Source organism: Ixodes scapularis, unplaced genomic scaffold, assembly GCF_016920785.2.
Source record: "Ixodes scapularis isolate PalLabHiFi unplaced genomic scaffold, ASM1692078v2 PGA_scaffold0__279_contigs__length_252992795, whole genome shotgun sequence".
Classification (NCBI taxonomy): domain Eukaryota; kingdom Metazoa; phylum Arthropoda; class Arachnida; order Ixodida; family Ixodidae; genus Ixodes; species Ixodes scapularis.
In genome coordinates this window covers 248,683,745-248,702,534 of record NW_024609835.1, presented here as the reverse complement: position 1 = coordinate 248,702,534, position 18,790 = coordinate 248,683,745, and the positions used below count along the sequence as shown (strand labels likewise).

Sequence of the window (18,790 nt, the reverse complement as noted above, 5' to 3'; positions counted from 1 at the left end):
CAGGCACGAAATGCTCCAAATAAGAAATCCGGGCGATGTTCGCAAACACAAATGCTTAGAAAGCACCACTGTAGTCGAAGTAAACAAACACGACGACACGGGCGTTTCTGCCGTCTTGAGAGTGCCGCCACAACATTGCCGCACGAATAGGTGGATCTTCTCTTCTAGTACGTGCTGGGTTATCATAGCGACACACAACGAAAATTTACAGTCAAGGATAGCGCTTTTACGCAGAACGATGAACTTCCACCACGCCGTCTACGACGACGATCACAACCGACGCCATGCTCGTGGATAGAAGCAGCTGGCCCGCGACCGGCATGCAACGCGCGCGAACACTTCTCCTCAACCTGCGATTGGTCTCTCGTTGCGGCAGTTTCCAACACAGCGGAGGGACGCACGCACGCACGCGCGTGAACGACACGTGCATGCGTCCCTCCGTCGCTTTGGCAACTGAAGCCTCCCTTTTCGCTTTTCCCCGCTTTTTCGAGCAACCTCCTTGCCCCGCGAGTGCCGCTCGCGGCTAGCGCCGTTATCTAGTGTCCGCGTGGTCGGCGGGCTGTTCGAGAAACCGCACTATAACCGGTATTTCCTTCGCGCGCCTTCATGTTAAGCGGTATGTAATTACATGGAGTTCTATGGGAGGCGAACCGGTGGTTTAAAAAAGCTGCGTTATACCCGGTCCTGCACTATAAGCGGTTACGTTGTAAGTGGTCTATACTGTATTACTGGAGCGTACCGTATGAAGGATGCGAATTTTCACGCGTTTTTATCTCCGGAGAAAAGTGATCAGGGTTAGCAAGCCTGAACGCTTGCAACGTCCGTCCGCAGCCCGCAACGCCGTTAAAAGGCTGCGCCAGGCAAAAGCCGCTCATTTCTTTCAAAATGTGTGACACACTTGAGACAGAACTGTACTAGTCTGGTGAAATAAAGACTTTCCTCAAACTAAGCTTCATTTTTCATCTAACATAAAATAAATTCTTTTACAAAGGTAAGTTGTCTCGTGGCATGTATTTTGGCCTGAAAAATTTATGTTTTGGTTATAGCGCGGTACCGCTTATAGTGTGGATTTTCACGACTCCCGCGACATACGTTATATGCGGTCTACACTGTAATTTGAGTGACTGGGTGATATTTGCGTGTTTTTCCCCTACAGATGTTTGAGCTAAATAAAACTTCCAGCCTTTCCACTCTGGTGAAGGAAGAGCAGCGGAGCTCTAGCTTCTGTTCTCGGCGGTGGCTTTCCAGGCGAGCGATCTGCTCTTCTTTCGCAAGGGAACCTGAAGCGCTCGACGCAGTGGAACTTTAGGCGATAGCGGCTTTGCGGCGGTTGCGGAACCATTCGCGCTGCTGCGCACATCACCACTCGTTTCCTCTGAAAAAAGGTTGCCGCCATCTGTGAGCAACGGCGGCAAATAGTTGTCTGGTTACAGCCATTGCTCATAGATGGCAATAGCTGTGCAGAGTTCGGTGTCATTTCTTTGCTGGTGGACACGATCCTGGGAAAACTAGCCCTTAAAGGGGTACTCCGCCGATTTTTGAGCTACCTCAACTAACTATATTTTCTGACTCCCAGGCCTTTACCCTTTCTGGAATGCTATTTAATATCGTGAAATTCATAATAGTTATTGCGAAATCGGCAAATGAAAATGATGCAAAAACAGACATTCAAATATACCCGCCCTTTTCAGGGCCGTGACGTCAGTGGAAGTTCAGCTTGCCAGTCGGGCGAGCAGTCTAAAAAATAGAATATGCCAATTATTTGTTCCGTGCTGGAGCGCGGGGACTGGAGCGAGTTTCCAAGGCATTCATTTGACACCATAAAACTGCTTCAAATCAGTTGGGAACAAATTCTACAGTCCAAAGAGTGAACCCCTGCACTTCCAATGACGTCACTTTTTCATTGTTGCCAGTAGAGACTTTCAGTTTGAAAAACACGGTGAGGACCAAAATTGTAAATTGAATAACTTTGTGAAAAAAAATTATTTTGACCTAATATTTGGGATACTATTTTGGCGATGTTGTTTGGCGAGTTTAGCAAAATTTCAAGCAAATCGGGGACCATGAAGAAATCGGCGGAGTACCTCTTTAACAGCTCTGCTGTAAAAACAAGACGAGCCATATTTTGGAGAGGGCAATCCTCTGGGAAAAAATGATACGTGTATTTACGCTTCTAAATTCCGTCCGGGGCTGAAAATACCCATCCATCGTTGGCCTTACGCTCGGCATAACACGGCAATAAAGTTCTACGGTTATTGGCACAATCATCCGACTGATCTGGATTCTTCGAGGGTAACACTCCCATTAATACTGCTTCCCTAGATCGGTTCGACGGCCACTCTCGTAGCTTCGCAAGCTCCTCCGAGGCTCGACGAGGAGCACAACTTAGCAGGTTAAGCGTTAAAAGAGACACACGGAAGAAATGGCCGACAAACCAAACATCCGAGCGGCCGCCGGTGGTGAAAAGCGTGGCAGCCAGGACCAGGAAATGCCCGGGGCAATTCTCACCTGGGGGCCTGAGCGGTGGGTGCGGAGGGGCTCGCGGCCACCAGGTACATGGGCACGAGGTGCTGCTGGGCAGGCGGGCCCTGCTGGGCCAGGGGTGGTGGGGTGGGCGGGGCCTCCTGGGGCACGCCCCCGTAGGCCCCGCCCCCGAGAAAGGCCGCCATGCCGCCGTCCCCTGCCCCGTTGTTCAGCTGGGGCGGGGCCTGCTGCGGAGGCTGCAGCGGGGAGTAGTAGCCCAGAACCGGGAACGGGGCGCCACCTGCCACCAGGCCTGCACGGCGGGCAAAACGTGAGCCGAGGGGAGCGCCGCACCTCCCGGTTTTTCCACCGAGTCTACCCGACAAGTTTCGAGAGACGAGGCCTTCGACCGTTTGCGACGGTGACAGCGTAGGGTTTAATAATAACTTCCCAACATTTTTAGCCCGAGCCTATGTTTCGGAGCAGCAGTGTAAAAATAAGGAAACAAATCTAAGCAACAGTAACTGTTCAAAGGAACGCAGGACTTGTTCCAGGTATGCCAACATCCCGATATTGCAGTCTAAGCTCGTTATAACGGACCTTGATTTTGACCAAGATTTCGGTCTGTTGTAAGAGGAGTATGCTTGATGCAGATATGAAGTTGAGTCAATAGTACATGGGGGAAAACCAACCGAACTTCACAAATCGGTATGTTATATCTAGGGTTCAGAGTTTTCGGTTTAAACCGATAAACACTGATAAAAGTATGCCGAATCCATCTTCAAAAATTTGGTTTTAACCGAAAAAGGTCAGTTTGTAGGTTCGGCGTTCTCTGTTTAAACCGATAAAAGCATGTCTAATCCGTTTTCTAGGATTCGGTTTTAACTGAAAAAGGTCAGTATTTTAGGGCCGCGTCGAGGTAGGTGGGGGAGGGAGAGACAGAGAGAGGGCTTTGCGAGGTTCGACAATCTGTGACATCTTCGTGATTGCCCCCTTTTGAGGTTCAACATGCAATAAAAGAGGTCGTGGATGGGCTTTCGCGGGACATCTGTGTCCTTTCTGTGATCGGGCTTAGTGTGTCAAGTTCCCGGTCCTAAAAAAAAAAAAGTTTGGATGTGGGTTAGTATAAGGTTTTTCGCTTCATGCACTTCAGGGGACATCGAGGAAAGCCGTCAATACCTTTCTTAACACGCTCTCTCAAACTTCCCTACGATTAAAACCATAAATACGATGGATCTTTTTTTTTTTGCCATACCGCTGGTTTTTGTACGGTCATCACCTCAGACAGTGACGTTGTCAGAATGGGAAGAAAAAATAAGCGCACTGAAGATTATACTTGCGAATTCCACGATTTTGAGCTGTGTCCAGACGGAAGTTGTGGCGAAGACCACGTATGTATATGTGTCGTTATCCTTTGAGTAATCGCAAATATCACAGCTACAAGGATCATCTCATCTGGTGTCCTATGGTGTTTCTTTTATATTTACCGAAACACAACGGTAAACTGTTTTGGGAATAAATATACACCGAAAAAAGCCGAAAACTGAATTTCAAAATAAACACCGAAAAAAGTACGCCGAATTTCGAAAAAATAAAAACCGAAAACGCGGAACCCTAGTTATATCCAAATGTCTGCTGTAACCAGGTCTGTTGTATTGAGATTAGACTGTACTTGGCCTTCACTTTATTTTGATTATCTGGATGCGCAGGTAGGTACTAATTCAGTGTCACAGCATAGTTCTTGTCGCCTCACTTAATTTTCGAGATGCCCTTCGTCTCTTTTGGCACATCAATCAAATAATCCAAACCCCCTCCAAAAAAGTGCCGATGTTGTGCTTGCACAAACAGTGTCAGAAAGTGTAAATGATTGCATGTACAGTAAACTCTCAATTGAGCGCAAGTCAGTTTAACGAATATTTCAGAATAACAAACTTAAAAAAAAAACTAAAAAAAGAACGGTGGTTTTCCTAGGCACTCTATGCAAAAATGTTTCAGCTGAACGAAAAAGGAATTTCGAAATAGAGAATATTTCAGTTCAACGAAATTGATCGGTGGACCCAGGATTATTTTTGCAATCAGTTCAACGAAGTTTTCTGCTCTGAAGTGCTGGCGTAGCTAATGTCCGCCGCCTCTGCAGGGACGGCGTATCATCGCTGGCATTTACAGTGCCGCCGAGGCAAAGTGGCGGTGCGGTAGACGAAAACAAACTACATAGTGCGTCTGTTTTTGGTTTTTTTTGTCGGTTTCGTTCGGCCATTTTAGTTTTGGGTAACAACGGCAGGACGGTAGTTTGTGCAAAACGGAAGCGGTTGTCTCTATCAAACGAGCTCAAAATCCTTCATCGTCTGGACAACGGTCAACAACAGAAGTGCGGGGGTGCACAACTCAAAAATGACGCCGGTCAAAAAAATTTTATTGTGAACTGCGTGGGTTTTCAATATCTGGCAGGCAGGTTTTCAATATCTGGCATCATTGCACTGGCTGCCGTCTCGAGCACATCTCACAGTGTCATGTCTGTGGGCCGCATGCTGTGCACTCCTGCAGTAGTGAGAGCAAACGGGGGCTGAATTGCTTCCCACACGAAAAAGCGGACGCACCCTGTGGGTTGTGGTGGGCCGGCTGGGCGGTCACCTCGGCCACCGAAGAGACGTATCCGTGAGCGGGGCCGGAGGCACCTCCGCCCAAGGGTGCCGCAGGCTGCACGTAGTACACTGGGCCCTGCACACGGGGGAGGAGGCCCCACTCAATTAGGCGGCACGCAATCGTCTGCCTCAGAGGCACGCACGTGGCTTCAATTCAAACAAAAACGAGGAAGGAACGACCTTTCGTGCATAGAGGATAAAAGGTACGAGCCTACTCTAAGCTGTGAAAACGTGGCAAAAGCGCGGCAGCAGCCTTCCCACGTGCAACCTGGAGCCACTGAGTGAGCTACGTTTGGAACAGGGCCTGCCATCTTGCCCTCAAGCGCAGGCCCTTCTCAGGCAGCCAAGCCTAAAAACCTGGTAAAGGGTAATGCACATAGCGGGGAGTGCTCGGCACATGACTATGCATCGAGAAATGGCTCGCACCTTCGCTTCACTTAGGAGCTGGCCCAAAACAATTTGAAATCTCGGAGAGCTTGGAGCAGGCAAAATATTGCTTTTGAGCGGCACTGACATTTCTGGAGCAAGCCTGTCACTTGAAAACGAAAATGTGATTGTGCAAGCATACTACTTATTATCTTTTGTAGTAAGAATAGATGAGACACAAGAATACACAGCCTTCTTTAGATGCGAGGGTCAGGTCAAAGCAAGTTCAATTTACGATGGGTATATTATCGGTTGGCAACAAGGCAGGAGGAGGGGGGGGGGGGGGCCTACCTTGTTGCCAACCGATAATACTGGGCAATAAAGGCGTTCAGGTAGTGAACAAGAGTGAATAGCACTGACAGAATAAGACAAAATGGAGGGTTACAGACAGAATAAGACGGCAGAGAGGTTAACCTGGGGCACAATGTAAAATATATATACATATTAGTGCGAAGGGTGAGGTTGCTTTGTACGTAACACCAACTCAATCCATGGCTCAGTCTTGCACTGCAAAAGGCAGTACGTTATTTGCTTTGCAAAAAATAAGCTATGTCTTGTAAAATCTTAGTTTAAACATGAGCAGAAACCAAAACTGAAACTCAGGCACCATCAAGCGACATTGCCCCGGGCTGCCAGAAACACAGCTACCACTGGGGACGAGCAGTCACGTGATCCTCTATGTGACGACGGACGACAACAGGCTACCATTGGGGCGGGTGTGCGCATGGTGCAAGTGTCGTCTGCACTGCAGTCTTCAGCACAATTTGGTGTATACGATACCTCACAACGTCTGCACATCTGCGGCATCCGTCTGTGCACTAGTGTGAACGAAACTCCGAAAGACAATAATCACGGCCGGCGAGACGGCGTGATATTGACGGCGGTTGGAACTTGGGACACGGGAGACGGCTACAGGCGCATTATGCCAATCACTTGAACACCTCTGAGCCAAAGCAATAGGCCGACATTGAAAGGAGAAGCTGCCGACGTCACCCGTTACACTTGGCCGGAGAAGTAAAAATAATAGAAAAGTAGCAATGTTGTTAGCTTATGTCGGCTTTGTAAGCACCGTAGCCTCGACTGCGCCGTTGACTGTGCCTCAAGTCGCCCGCTAGAGTTGCCCTTTGAGTGCACAGAGTCTCTCAGGGCTCCAAAGAGGATGGTCACTTACGTACATACTACGAAGTACCACGATAAGTCACAAGATAGGAGGTTGTGCACGCTGCTAGAGCCACCTTCATTTCTCTTTGTACTGCCAGGACCAGGTTATCTCCAGGCCGGGAATATAACGGGGAGGGTATGGCCAATGCCAAACGATGGAAAGGACGGTCGGAAATCTAGAACCGACGGTGACTCGGGCTAAACTTTTCCAACCTGCCTCCCCAGTGTTTGGCTGCCAAGTGCTGGGAACGATTAATGCGGTCGCAGACAAGGACCCATTTGAACGGCTCCATACTTTCGTCCCTTCGTGTTGCCGCACCTTTGCATCCAAGCACCGGGACACGAGCACCGACGAGAGTATTGGATTGCACCAAGGATTCGCAGCAGGCCTACATGTGAACCGTGGAAGCGGGCCAGAAAAAGACCTAGCGGAAGACTTTTACGTAGAGGCGTCGGTACCCGACTCGGGAAACTGCACGCCCCTCTTTGCATACGATACACAAAACCTTTTTAGAAATGCGAGGAGTGGAACAATATTTTAATGGCTCTAATATCCCTTAAAATCATTCGAGAAGCTGCACAATCTTTTGCCTTGCAGAGGACCACTTAGCGGGTCTTGCGAACAAAACCTGCCAGACAAGGAGGCCGTAATGCTGGATATGCCACCCACCGAAGGCCAGCACTGGAACAGAGTCGACACGTTCGGCCAGGACTCCCCTTCTCGGTGGTTGAATACCAGTAGTAGCCCAACGAGGTAGAGGTGCGAAGAGCGATAAACTGGCAGCTGAAAGTGACTCCCACCCGGCCGCCGCCATATTGCACATTTTTGACCACTAGACATGCGACCTTATCTAGATTTTAACAAAGTACTGCACCGAGATAATTGCTGTTTGATCTTTAATAACAGTACCGACGAGATAAGTTGTGTTTCATTTGTTTTAAGTCCAAAATGTGCTTTTACAACTAAAAATTCGGGCAGCTTTGCAATGCCGTCAGCCGCGGTGCTGTATTTTGGGTTTTCATCGGAGCTAGACACTGATCTCTGGGGCCCTCAGTATCGAAAAATAGTTCATCACGTTTTTTACAACAATCTCAATACAAATCTCTGCTCAGTTTTGCGTAAATTCCTCAGGATTTGGTACGGTCATGTGTCTGGTGGTCAAAATTGTACAGCATGGCCGCAGCCAGCGGGGGGGGGTCACTTTTGCCTGGTGAATGGGATTATCTCTCTAAGCCCCTCATTGTCGTATCCAAACGTCGACTTTGGCCTCCTGGCATAGACAATCCAGGAGGTGCCACTCCAAAGCACACCACGCGGTCCGAAAGGAGGAGAGCTTACCCCTTTCTGGCTGCTCGTCGGGCATTAAAGGGCCCATGAAAGGAAATTTCGGCTGGAATAAATCAGTTTATATTGGGATTTTACTAATACCACATTGTTCAGTAGGCCAAAAGAAAAAAAGGTAGAAAGTCAAAAGCCTGACTTTCGGTACGAAAATTTGAAAGGCTATTTCGTACCTCCTTCCCTTCGTAAGCTCTGTGCCTTTTCATTGTGATACATACGCGGTCCCCACAGCGCGTGAAGGCCTGTCCAAACAGGATACGACAAAACTCACGACTCCGGCAAATCGTGCCGCGCTCCACTTCCGGCCGTCGGGGGGAAATTTCTCTCCGTCAAAGCTCCCGGGGAGAAACTTCCCCCGTCAAATCTCCCCCTCGCTTCCTCCACGGCGGCCTTGCTCTGCTCATCACGTGGGTCCGGAGAGCCACTCACAAGCTCTGTTGGCTGTCGGTCAATCGCTCAAGGCCTCCGCTCACAATACGGAACCGCGTCGGACGCCATCACGACGAAAGTGAATCTCGACAAAGAAAGCAGATCCGAGGCGGGCGAAACGCACCCTTCGACGCAGGATTGAAGCCGGACCTCCTTGGCCTTCGAGCCGAGGCGACGGCAGTACGCGAGGGCGTTGGCGAGGTGAGCCAGACGCAGGTAGCATGTGACGTCAGAGAAAAGTGGAGGAGGCGAGGAGAGAAGTCGTGATCGTAAAAATTTTCACGACTCCAGCAAAAATTTTCACGACTCCAGCAAAAATTTTCACGACTCCGACAAATCGTAAAAATAGAAGCGTCCGCTTCGATTTTCACGATTTGTCGGAGTCGTCCGTTTTGTAGTGTCCTGTTTGGACACCCCTTCACCGGGCCCAAACGCACGTCACACAACACCGGATCTCACTTATTCCCTTCACCCCTAAGCTACATGCTTGCCAGACCAATCAGCCGCCTCCCTTTCATCACCCGATCTCATTCTCTGCGCGTGGGTATCCGTGAGAGAGCGTGATCATGTGGCAAGAGTGTGGCTTGCCCAACGAGCACATTTCCAGAGCGCTGTCAGCTTCAAGGTGAATGAAGTGGGGAAAGCAACTTTTGTCTGAATTTTGAGCGATGGGCTAATCTTCTAGGGGGACAATGGCTGTGTCCGGGTACACAAATGAGAGTCTGAACAAGAGGTGACTACCCCCTTTCCGTCTTGAACTGTTTCATAGAATGAGAGATTTATGAGTTGGGGAGGAAAGCTAAACAGGAAAAAGTTGGAAAAGCGTTTCATGACTTTTTAAAAAATCACTTCTAATTGGTTTGCTCCGACGGCAGCCCTGCCTGAGGGACCTCGTCCCTTCCCCGGGGATGTCCTCCTCTCCCAGCCCGTAGCAATGGCGGGCCCTAGCAACGGCGGGCCCTAGCAACGACGACCCCTTGCAACGGTGGACCCTAGCAACGGCGACCTTTATCAACTGCGGCCCCTAGCAACGGCGGCCCCTAGTAACGGCGACCCCTAGCAACGGCAGCCCTTAGCAACGGCGGCCCTAGCAACAGCGGCCCTAGCAACGCAGGCCCCTAGCAACGGCGGCCCCTAGCAACGGCGGCCCCTAGCAACAGTGGCTTCTAGCAAAGGCGGCCCTTAGCAACGGCGGCCCTAACAACGGCAACCCCTAGCAACGGCGGCTTCTAGCAAGGGCGGCCCTTAGCAACGGCGGCCCCTAGCAACGACGGCTTCTAGCAATGGCAGGCCCTAACAGCAGGCCCTAGCAACGGCGGCCCCCTGCAAAGGCGGCCCCTAGCAACGGCGGCCCCTAGCAACGGCGGCCCCTAGCAACGGCGGCCCCTAGCAACGGCGGGCCCTAGCGACGGCGGGCACTAGCGACGGCGGGCACTAGCGACGGCGGGCCCTAGCGACGGTGGGCCCTAGCGACGGCGGCCCCTAGCGACGGCGGCCCCTAGCGACGGCGGCCCCTAGCAACGGCAGCCCCTAGCAACAACAGCCCCTAGCAACGGCGACCCTAACAACGGCGGGCCCTAACAACGGCGGACCCTAACAACGGCGGGCCCTAGCAACGGCGGGCCCTAGCAACGGCGGGCCCTAGCAACGGCGGGTCCTAACAACGGCGGCCCCTAGCAACGGCGGCCCCCAGCAACGGCGGCCCCCAGCAACGGCGGCCCCTAGCAACGGCGGGCCCCAGCAACGGCGGGCCCTAGCAACGGCGGCCCCTAGCAACGGCAGCCCCTAGCAACGACGACCCGGAGCACGGCCTTAGAAGGGAGAGTGACGGGGAGTACGCACGGAGTCCAAGCTGCCTTCTCGGAGCTCGTGCTGCTGCTGATGCTGCTGGTGATGCTGTTGGTGGTGGTGGACCGAGGCCGGCTGCGGGGGTGGCATGCAGGGCAGGTACACCAGCTGGGGCGACGTTTGCTGGGGGCCCACCATGGGCCCCGTCCGGGGGGGCGCCAGCTGGTAGGGCACCCCAGGGTGGGCCCCCTGGGGGGGACCCAGGGGGCTCAGCAAGAGGGCCCCCCGGGAGCGAAACACCGCCTCCGGAGACACCATCGACAGGCCTTGGGACACTGCAGGGAGGAGGGAGGACGGGGCCGAGTGAGTATCACTCGTGCCGCCGAGAGTGCAACAGCCCTCGGCGTTGAGGCAACATTCGGCGGTCGACCGTTCCACCCTCCCGACGAGACCCATCCTAACGTCGTCCCTTTCTGAGCGTCGGCGAGTCGCAAACACGACGGCGCCTCCGTACTCGTTGAAACGAGATACCGCAACTTCGACCCAAGATATAGTCGAACCAAAACTGCAGGAGCCGCATCTGCACTTGCAGCCCGCACGTGTATCATTTTCAATAGTCAGTAACAAGTTAAGAATGCGGTCGGAGCTCTGCCTCCAGCACGAGCTTTCCAGCTAAGGTAACTTTTTGGTGCTCGTGCAACTTAAGTGCGACGAGAATCTACGGCATTCTTGACCTGCGGCCAGCTATGGTGCGCTTCGTCATATTTTAATGCGATGTTTTACGTTCCGGTGGTTCTGCTCTCGCCGTTGTCCCCCCTCTTTCGTGGAAGGAGAAAAAAAAAAATTATGGGCCACTGGAGAAAAGCCGACCTTCAAATCCTTTCTCGCACCTCAAACATGCTTCTTTCAAGAGGGTGCAATGTGGCACGAGCAGAGTATGTGCACGTGCCACTCGAACCCAGATGGCCCGAGTCTGTTTGGCCTCCGACAGGACCCGTGTTTAAGAGGTTTCTTTGCACGTAATGCGCGCACTTACGCCGAAAAACAGGCACGTGCAGCAGACTTTCGGTAATTCAGCTAGCTCATTCGACGAGCGAGTGTAGTGCCGTCAGTTGTACACGGAATGATACAAACAATACTCGCACATTAATCCAAAGGTTAAACTATCGAACGCGGAGTAATTCTAAAGTTTGTTTCGCGATCACAGTTACTGCGCAATTAAAAACAAAAGGGACGAAAATGTAATTTTTCTTGCATGCAAACACAAAATTAAAAAAAAAAAAAATATTCGAGCTTGTTTTTTTAAGTTGACGCGGCCTTTGCAGGACATGGGCCGAAGCCCCTACAAACTTGAAATTGTGGAGAGTCAACCGTGCTCGCTTATTTAGGACCCGGTGCTCAGGAGCGCAACTGCACAAAGCGGAATGCACAGACGGGAAGAGAGAAAGCCCGGACCCACCTGTGCCCTGGTTGAGGAGCAGGCCCGGCCCGTGGGGGCCGCCCATGGAGGAGGGGTCCATGCCCAGGGTGGGGGCCAGGGGCCACAGGGCCCCGGGGGGCACCTGGAGCGGCCCCAGGGGCAGGGCCCCTTCCCTCGCTCCGGGGCTCCCGCTCCAGGGAACCTGCGGATGGGAGACATGCCCTCTCAGCGCGGGGGGACTTGCCGGGACAGGGGAACCCTCCCAAGGGATTCCGACGTGGCACTAATATGTGCCCAGATTTTTATCGAGAAGTGAGAAGGAATGCTTGCGGCATAAAGTCTGACACTCTTCCGCGCATGAACCACCAATAGAGAATCGACTGCAATGGGGTGCCCTCCCTTTTTTTCTCAGTTGTACGCAACATGGGGATTTAAGGCTTATTCGCACGATGCATCTTTTTAACATGCCACGGTTAAGCGAAACCGAGGTTTTGCGAAATCAGCCTGTTCAAACGTGGAGTTTGACACGCAAAACCTGCAACGTATTGGCTCACGAGAATTTCGCCAAACCTTGTCATCTGCACCGCAAATATTGAGAGTTTCACATCAAGAGGATATGAAGTATGCACAGTGCGAAGCGACAGCCTCCATAAACTTCGTCACATTCAGCTCACCGGGTTTACTAGTCCTGCCAAACCCGGGAAAGACCGCGAACGTCGAAGAACAGGCGGATGATCTCGAACTATTTCGGACATTTTTGTACCATTAAAAGAAGTTTATCCCCAGTCATCGTGTTTACATGCGGTGCTTGCAGTCGTCGTGACTGTTGATGAATCTGCACCGTGCCACCAACCCCTACTGCTAACACATATCGCACGTACGCACCGCTTTTCGCTCGCTGCCATGTTTGCTTTTCTCTTTTCGGCTTTGGCTCGGATACAAAATGGGCCAAAAATCACGCTCCTCCAAAAGCTCACTCCGCCTCAAAGGTCAGACATCATAGCGAAGTGGAGTGGCCATTGGCAGCGCCCGCATTTCTCCTTCAGGTGACCGACATGCCTCGGTGAGGTTTCAGCGAAATACAGTCGAACATACTTATAACGAAACCGGGAACAAAGAAATATCGGATATAGCGAACAAATTTTCATGTCACGCTCCTCCTGGTATACTTTCAATGTAATTTCAGCCCACTTTTAACGAACAAACTCGAAGCGGTGCTGCAGATTTAATAAAAAAAGTTTGATAAACCCGCGAAATAATTTCACGAGAATAGGCAGAAACTAATGTACAAACGCTTCAGCATAAATTTCTAAAAAAATGTTTCGTCCTAAATTGCAGCGTCCTTTGGCGCCAGGCTACTTCCCGCATAAAATTCACAGCGCTCTGTGCTCGCCAGGTTCGGATTCGCTGCAACGCACATCCCAGCGACCACCCATCTCGCAAAGTTGGGCGTCGGGTGCAACAGGCAGAAAAACAAGGCGGGCAAAGAACAAAACGCACACGGGAAGGAAAAGGAACGGAATCCGGGTTCAGTCGCATTGAATCCAAAAGTAATCCGGTATGGTCAGAATTCTGCGAACTAACACTGAAATTGGAGCAAAGGAAATGAGAGGCCACTAGTTTTTTTGCGAAAGCGTTAACTGTCATACGGAGCGAGCCTACGTCATCGGCTTCAAACGGCCCCTCAAATCCTTTCTCCAAGTGCAACCAGCTCCCAGCTATGAAACCACGTGAAAAGCCTGACAACGGAACCTTCGACGAGGCTCCCATTGGCCGCTGCGTGTCAGTTTCAACGACCGCTCACCCTTTATTCCTTTATTCAAAGATTACCCCGCATTGCCCGGAGGCGTTATTGCAGGGGGGTTACAGTTTTGAAAAAAATACATCTTCATGGCGCTGCGTGTCCGTCAGCGCGCTGTTAATAATGAGTGTCCAAGGTGAGCAAGCCCAAGAGAGCATGCGCGCTGACCAGCGACGAAAAGTATGCAGCAGACAAAATAAGAGAGCAGACAAGCCGCTTGCATGCGTTTGCATTCACAACTCATAAGAAGTGCTTAGGTGTACCTCGAGACTTTTTGTGTGGAGTGTCTTTCCCTTCCATCGTGCGACACGGAATGTTCAGTTGCCTTTTTTAAGTCGACAACAGACTCAACTAGCTTTTCTTGACATCAACCCGGCCCGCTTCATTGCATCTTTTGACTACTGACCCTGACCGTCCACGGAGCTGCTTGGCCACGTCGGATCCCCGTCCACCGGCCGTAAAACGCAAGGTCCTTTTCTTGAAAGTGAAGCGTGCGACCCTTGAAGAGGTCCGACAGAATGTAAAGAAGTCCAACATTGCCCGGAAGTATGAGATCGCACCATCAACGCTGTAAACAATTGTCAAAAATGGCGACAGGATTGACAGAGTCCTCAACCACGATGCTGCCAGTGGAGATAGGAACAAGATCCGGAAGAGCTACTCTATGAGTGGTCCCTCGACGCCCGCGTGAAAGCTGTTTAGCGGACCAATTCTTCTGGGGAAAGCTCAGGACCTGAGGTTTGCCTCGAAACACAATGATATCAATCCTGGAACCGGCTGGCCGCAAAGATTTAAGAATTGCCACGGCATTGTCTGCAAGAATGCTGCTTCCGTCAGCGACGCATACCTTCAAGCATGGATTGGGGGGAACCTCCAGAGAATTTTGACACCTATGCAGATAGAGATATTTACAATGCAGTCGAGACCGGGTTGTTTCATCAGCTGTTGTCTGCGAAGACGCTTGCAGCTAAAAGCGACAAATGCATCGGTGCCAAGCTCAACGAAGAATGCGCCATGCTGTTGGTCTTTGCCAATGCCAACGGATTCGACAAGCGGGAGCTGCTCGTTATCGGGAAGGCCAAGAAACCCCGTGGCTTCTCAGACGTGCTATCCTTCCCCGTCAAGTACATCGACAACAAGAAACCGTGATTGGTTGATTGAGTTCGACAGGGACACGGTCAAGCAGAAGAGGAAGGTGCTGTTATTGCTTGATAACTGCTTGAAATGGTGCCAAAAGTGCGTCGTCAGAGAGCGCGCCGCCTTCAGAGGTTCGCTATCACCGGGACCACAGCCAACGCCACGATCCGAGTGAGCCAATGAAATGCCGCCAAAAGCGTGTGTTCAGAGAGCGTGCTGTCTTTGGAGGTTTGCCATCACGTTTATATCTGCGCTTGGGCTTCCGCCTTCAAGTTGTATTAGGAATAATGTAAGGGACCCTGTGAATTTTTACTACTGACGACGAGATTACTGCAACGGAGGATATGACAAACGAAGCACCGGCCCACTGCGCTGCCGATGTGGAAGCAGAGCCTACAAGCGAGAGCGACAACGACGGCGGTCCTGCCACCAAGTCAGTGTCTGCTGGAGCAGCTGGATCGGCGGTTGATGCGTTCCGAGCATACTTTGTTGGCACATCCGTCGGACACAACCTTTTTACACCGAAGCTGTTATGCACTAGAATCTGGGAAAAAATGTGTCCGCGGATGTTGACAGAAAACTCCCCATTGGTCGTGGCAAGTATCAATAAATAAAAATAAAAAGAGGGGGAAACCAGCGTGAGTCAGCCTTCCTTGGCATTATTAGGTAGTGAGGTCCTGATTCCTTGTTATCGTATTTGCACGAATATAACGAGAGTTTTTTTTCTAAATTACGTGCTCCAAAACGCACCTCGCGTTATATTTGGAATTGAGTTCAGCCCCGAGGCGCACGATTCTGGAGGAAGCCAGAGGAGAAAGCCATCCCTCCGGCCTAATGCAAAATATCCGGTGGGAAAAGAAGTGGGGATGTGGAAGGGAACTTATTAGCTACGGGCCACGTGAAGGGGCAAACAGAAAACATAAGAAAAAAAACATTTTTATCGCTCTTGTGTTTGTACAACGCGCGCACGCTGTAGAAAGCAGAAAGTCAGCGCTCACGCGCGCGCCATGCGGGAATGAGGGCACTGGCCAATTCGAGCCAAGCCAAGCCGGGCCAAGTCAAGTCAACACAAGCTAAGCCAAGCCAAGACCACCAACCGCATTTACACAATCGTGCAACACAAAGCATTTGTTTATGCAGAAGGACCAGAACTCGGTTGGGTTGTCATCGTCATCATCAAGAAGTGTGATCGTGTATCGGATTCAGCAGTCTTTTTTCTGCCTGCGCATTGTTTAGTTTCTGCTCCTGAGTGATCTGGTGTTTCTGTGTTGGTGCTTCTGCTCCGTGCCTTGTTTGGATTGTGGGCTGCCGGCGAGCTCGCACGGAAGAAAAAGGAACTACCAGACAAGCAGGTGCCGTGCTGCCGCTTATCTGCGTAGTCGTCAAGTGGATTGTAAACGGAAGGACCTGAGCAGTGAAGATGAGTGCAGTCAAAACATAAACTGACATTTCTACTATTTCCATTGACCTTTCACATCTGCTACGTCCCCGAGTGCGAGAAATTGACGCAGCCTCGGTTCGCATTATAATTGTAATAATATTTTTTTTTTCCTTTTTGAGGGCATCAAAACCTGCCCTTGCGTTATATTCATGGTCGCGTTATATTCGTGCAAATACAGTATCTCTAGGCATCGTCCTCGAAGTCATCTTAGAAGTCGTCCTTGAGGTCGTCCGAGAGGTCGCCCTAGGCATCGCCCTCGAGGTCGTTCTAGAAGTTGTCCTTGAGGTTGTCCCGTAGGCATCGTCCTCGAGGTCGTCCTAGAACTTGTTCTATAAGTCGTCCGAAAGGTCGTCCTAGAAGTTGTCCCAGTAGTTGTCCTCGGGGTCATCCTAGGAGATGTCCGAGAGGTTGTCCTAAGTGTCGTCCTCTAGGCGTTGTCCTAGAAGTCGTCCTTGAGGTTGTCTTAGACAACGTCCTCTAGGCATCGTCCTAGACGTCATAAAAATAACAGCTTCGCTGCTCCTCCATCTTCACGTGGAGTGGAAGGGCTCTAGAATTTTTTCCCAGCTGGACACAATCGCAGCACAAATCATTAAAACGTCTGACTCGCCGTGCGCAGTCAAGCATCGACACCTACTTCTGTCTGCAATTAAACCTGAAACTTGCCGTACGCTGTTTTGTTTGCTTTTGTCTGGATGCGTTTCAAGTTCACAGATTTTCCGAGTGTAGCATTAGGAATATACAATTCATTTGTGACGTACCTCGTCACTGGTTGCTTCGGTCGTGTTCACACGCAAGAAATCTCTCAAACACTTTATTCTCTCACGTACCCGCGCGCAGCGGTATCGCTCCTGTCGCTAAGCCTCCCGTTCCGCCCGACGACCCCCTTCCTCCCTTCGCGTCGCCGCTCCCGCCCGCGGCCGCTGCGCCATCTTTCGGGGTCGGCACGAAACGGTTACAGTGGTCGCCCATGCCATTCGAGAGGTGCGGCCCGTGATACGTGCATGCATATGTGCGCTTCCCCTAACAGTCTCCCCCCCTTAATCCGTGCAAGTAGAGTTCCAAGAGTCCTGGTATCGCACAAGTTGGTCCGCGTTGGCCAGACCACATGCTCGGCCCGTGGTCGGATGTTGCAGTTTATAAACATTGCGCCCGAGCCTAGCCGCAACCACAAAAGGTCCGGAACGTCTGGGGGAAAGTTTGGCCGCGATTCCACGGCTTGCATTGCTTAGGGTGTGTAAATCACGGAGCACCAAGTCACCCACAGCAAAGTTGCAAGGCTGTCGTGCGGCATCGTATTGGTGCCGCTGAGTCTCCTGTGCTTTGGTCTGGTGTTCCCTTGCAAAGGCAAGTGCATCTCTGAGGTGCTGGCTGAGCTCTGCGGCGTATGCATGGGAAGTGGGAAGCCGGGCCTCCGGATGTTCCTGCAAGGGTCTGAACTCCCAGGGAGTGTGGAGCTCACGGCCATAGCACAGGAAGGCAGGTGTATAGCCAGTCACCACGCTCTCGGAGGTTCTCATGGCGAATGCTACCTCTGGCAGGCGCTTGTCCCAGTCCCGGTGGGTGGTGCAGTATGCCACGATTCCCTGCTTCACTGTAGCATTATGCCGCTCGACGGTCTGACCTGCTGGTCTGTAGGGTACGGTGTGGCGGTCCTTGATGCCCCAAGCTGTCATCACGCCCTTCCATAACTTGCTGACAAATGGCTTGCCATTGTCGCTTGAAATGGTCAGAGGAACACCGTGGTGGCAGAAGACGTCCACCATCCTCTCCACAATGGCTCGGGATGTTGGTGCACGAAGGGGGTAGAGTTCAATAAACTTGGTGAACTTGTCGAGAACAACCAGTATGTGCTTGTTCTGGCGTGCTGTGGTGGGGAGAGGTCCAATCAGGTCGACACTTAGGTGCTCCATGGGGTTTGCTGCCCACGAACTATCCATGAGACCCTTGGGCTTCTGTCGGCGTGGCTTAAAGGCTTGGCAAGACTTGCACGACCGGACATAGCGGGATATGTCGGACTGCATCCCGAGCCAATAGAATCTCCCCTGAACGCGTCGGAGTGTTTTGAAGTAGCCCGCATGGGCGCTCAGTGGATGGTCATGCTCCATCTGGAGAAGCAACGTCCTCAGGTGCAGTGGTAGCCAGGGGACTTTGGCATCCCGCCCCGTGTACATCAGGAGGCCCGTGGTGTCTATTTCGCTGCTCTCTGCCAGGTCTCGTACCATGCGTGCTTCCTTGGCCTCGGACGGGAGCGAGTCCGTTTTTAGAAAGTCGATTATTGCTCTCAAGCGGTCGTCTTTAAGTTGCTCTGTTGCCAGCCTGTCTGGGTCTCGGAGTAGTGATATGTCGTTGGCCTCCAGGGTTGCCAGTTCCTCGAAATGTATAGAGGGACTCGGCTCGTCCACCTGGATCGGGAACCAGTCGTCTGCGACGGATGGTGCAGCAACGTCTGCTGTGGGCAGCGGGCAACGGCTTAATGCATCCGCCGGGATGTTGGCCTTCCCTCTTCGATGCTTGATAGTGCAATTGAACCCTTGCAATCGCAGGACCCATCTTCTGACCCTGCTGGATGTCTGTTCTGTACTGAACATCCAAGCGAGGGATGCGTGATCGCAGTGGATTTCGAAATGGGTGAATTCCACGTATGGCCGAAACCTGTCCAGAGCCCAGACCACTGCTAGGCATTCCCACTCTTGAACAGTGTAGTTGCGTTCGGCGTCATTCAGAGTTCTGCTGATGA

At 51.7% G+C, this 18,790-nt stretch overlaps 1 protein-coding gene across 3 annotated transcripts in view; it reads right to left on the bottom strand.

The window, feature by feature from the left end:
* Nucleotides 1-18,790, bottom strand: part of LOC8031822 (cAMP-regulated phosphoprotein 21) — a 112,570-nt gene that overhangs the window by 21,975 nt on the left and 71,805 nt on the right. For all 3 annotated transcript variants that reach the window (XM_040210372.2, XM_040210374.2, XM_040210373.3), the window contains 4 exons: nt 11,711-11,873; nt 10,306-10,586; nt 5,061-5,181; nt 2,509-2,776 (listed from right to left, as the gene is read on the bottom strand). In XM_040210372.2, the coding sequence (XP_040066306.2) occupies nt 2,509-2,776; nt 5,061-5,181; nt 10,306-10,586; nt 11,711-11,873 (833 nt within the window). The remainder of the gene's footprint in view (nt 1-2,508; nt 2,777-5,060; nt 5,182-10,305; nt 10,587-11,710; nt 11,874-18,790) is intronic.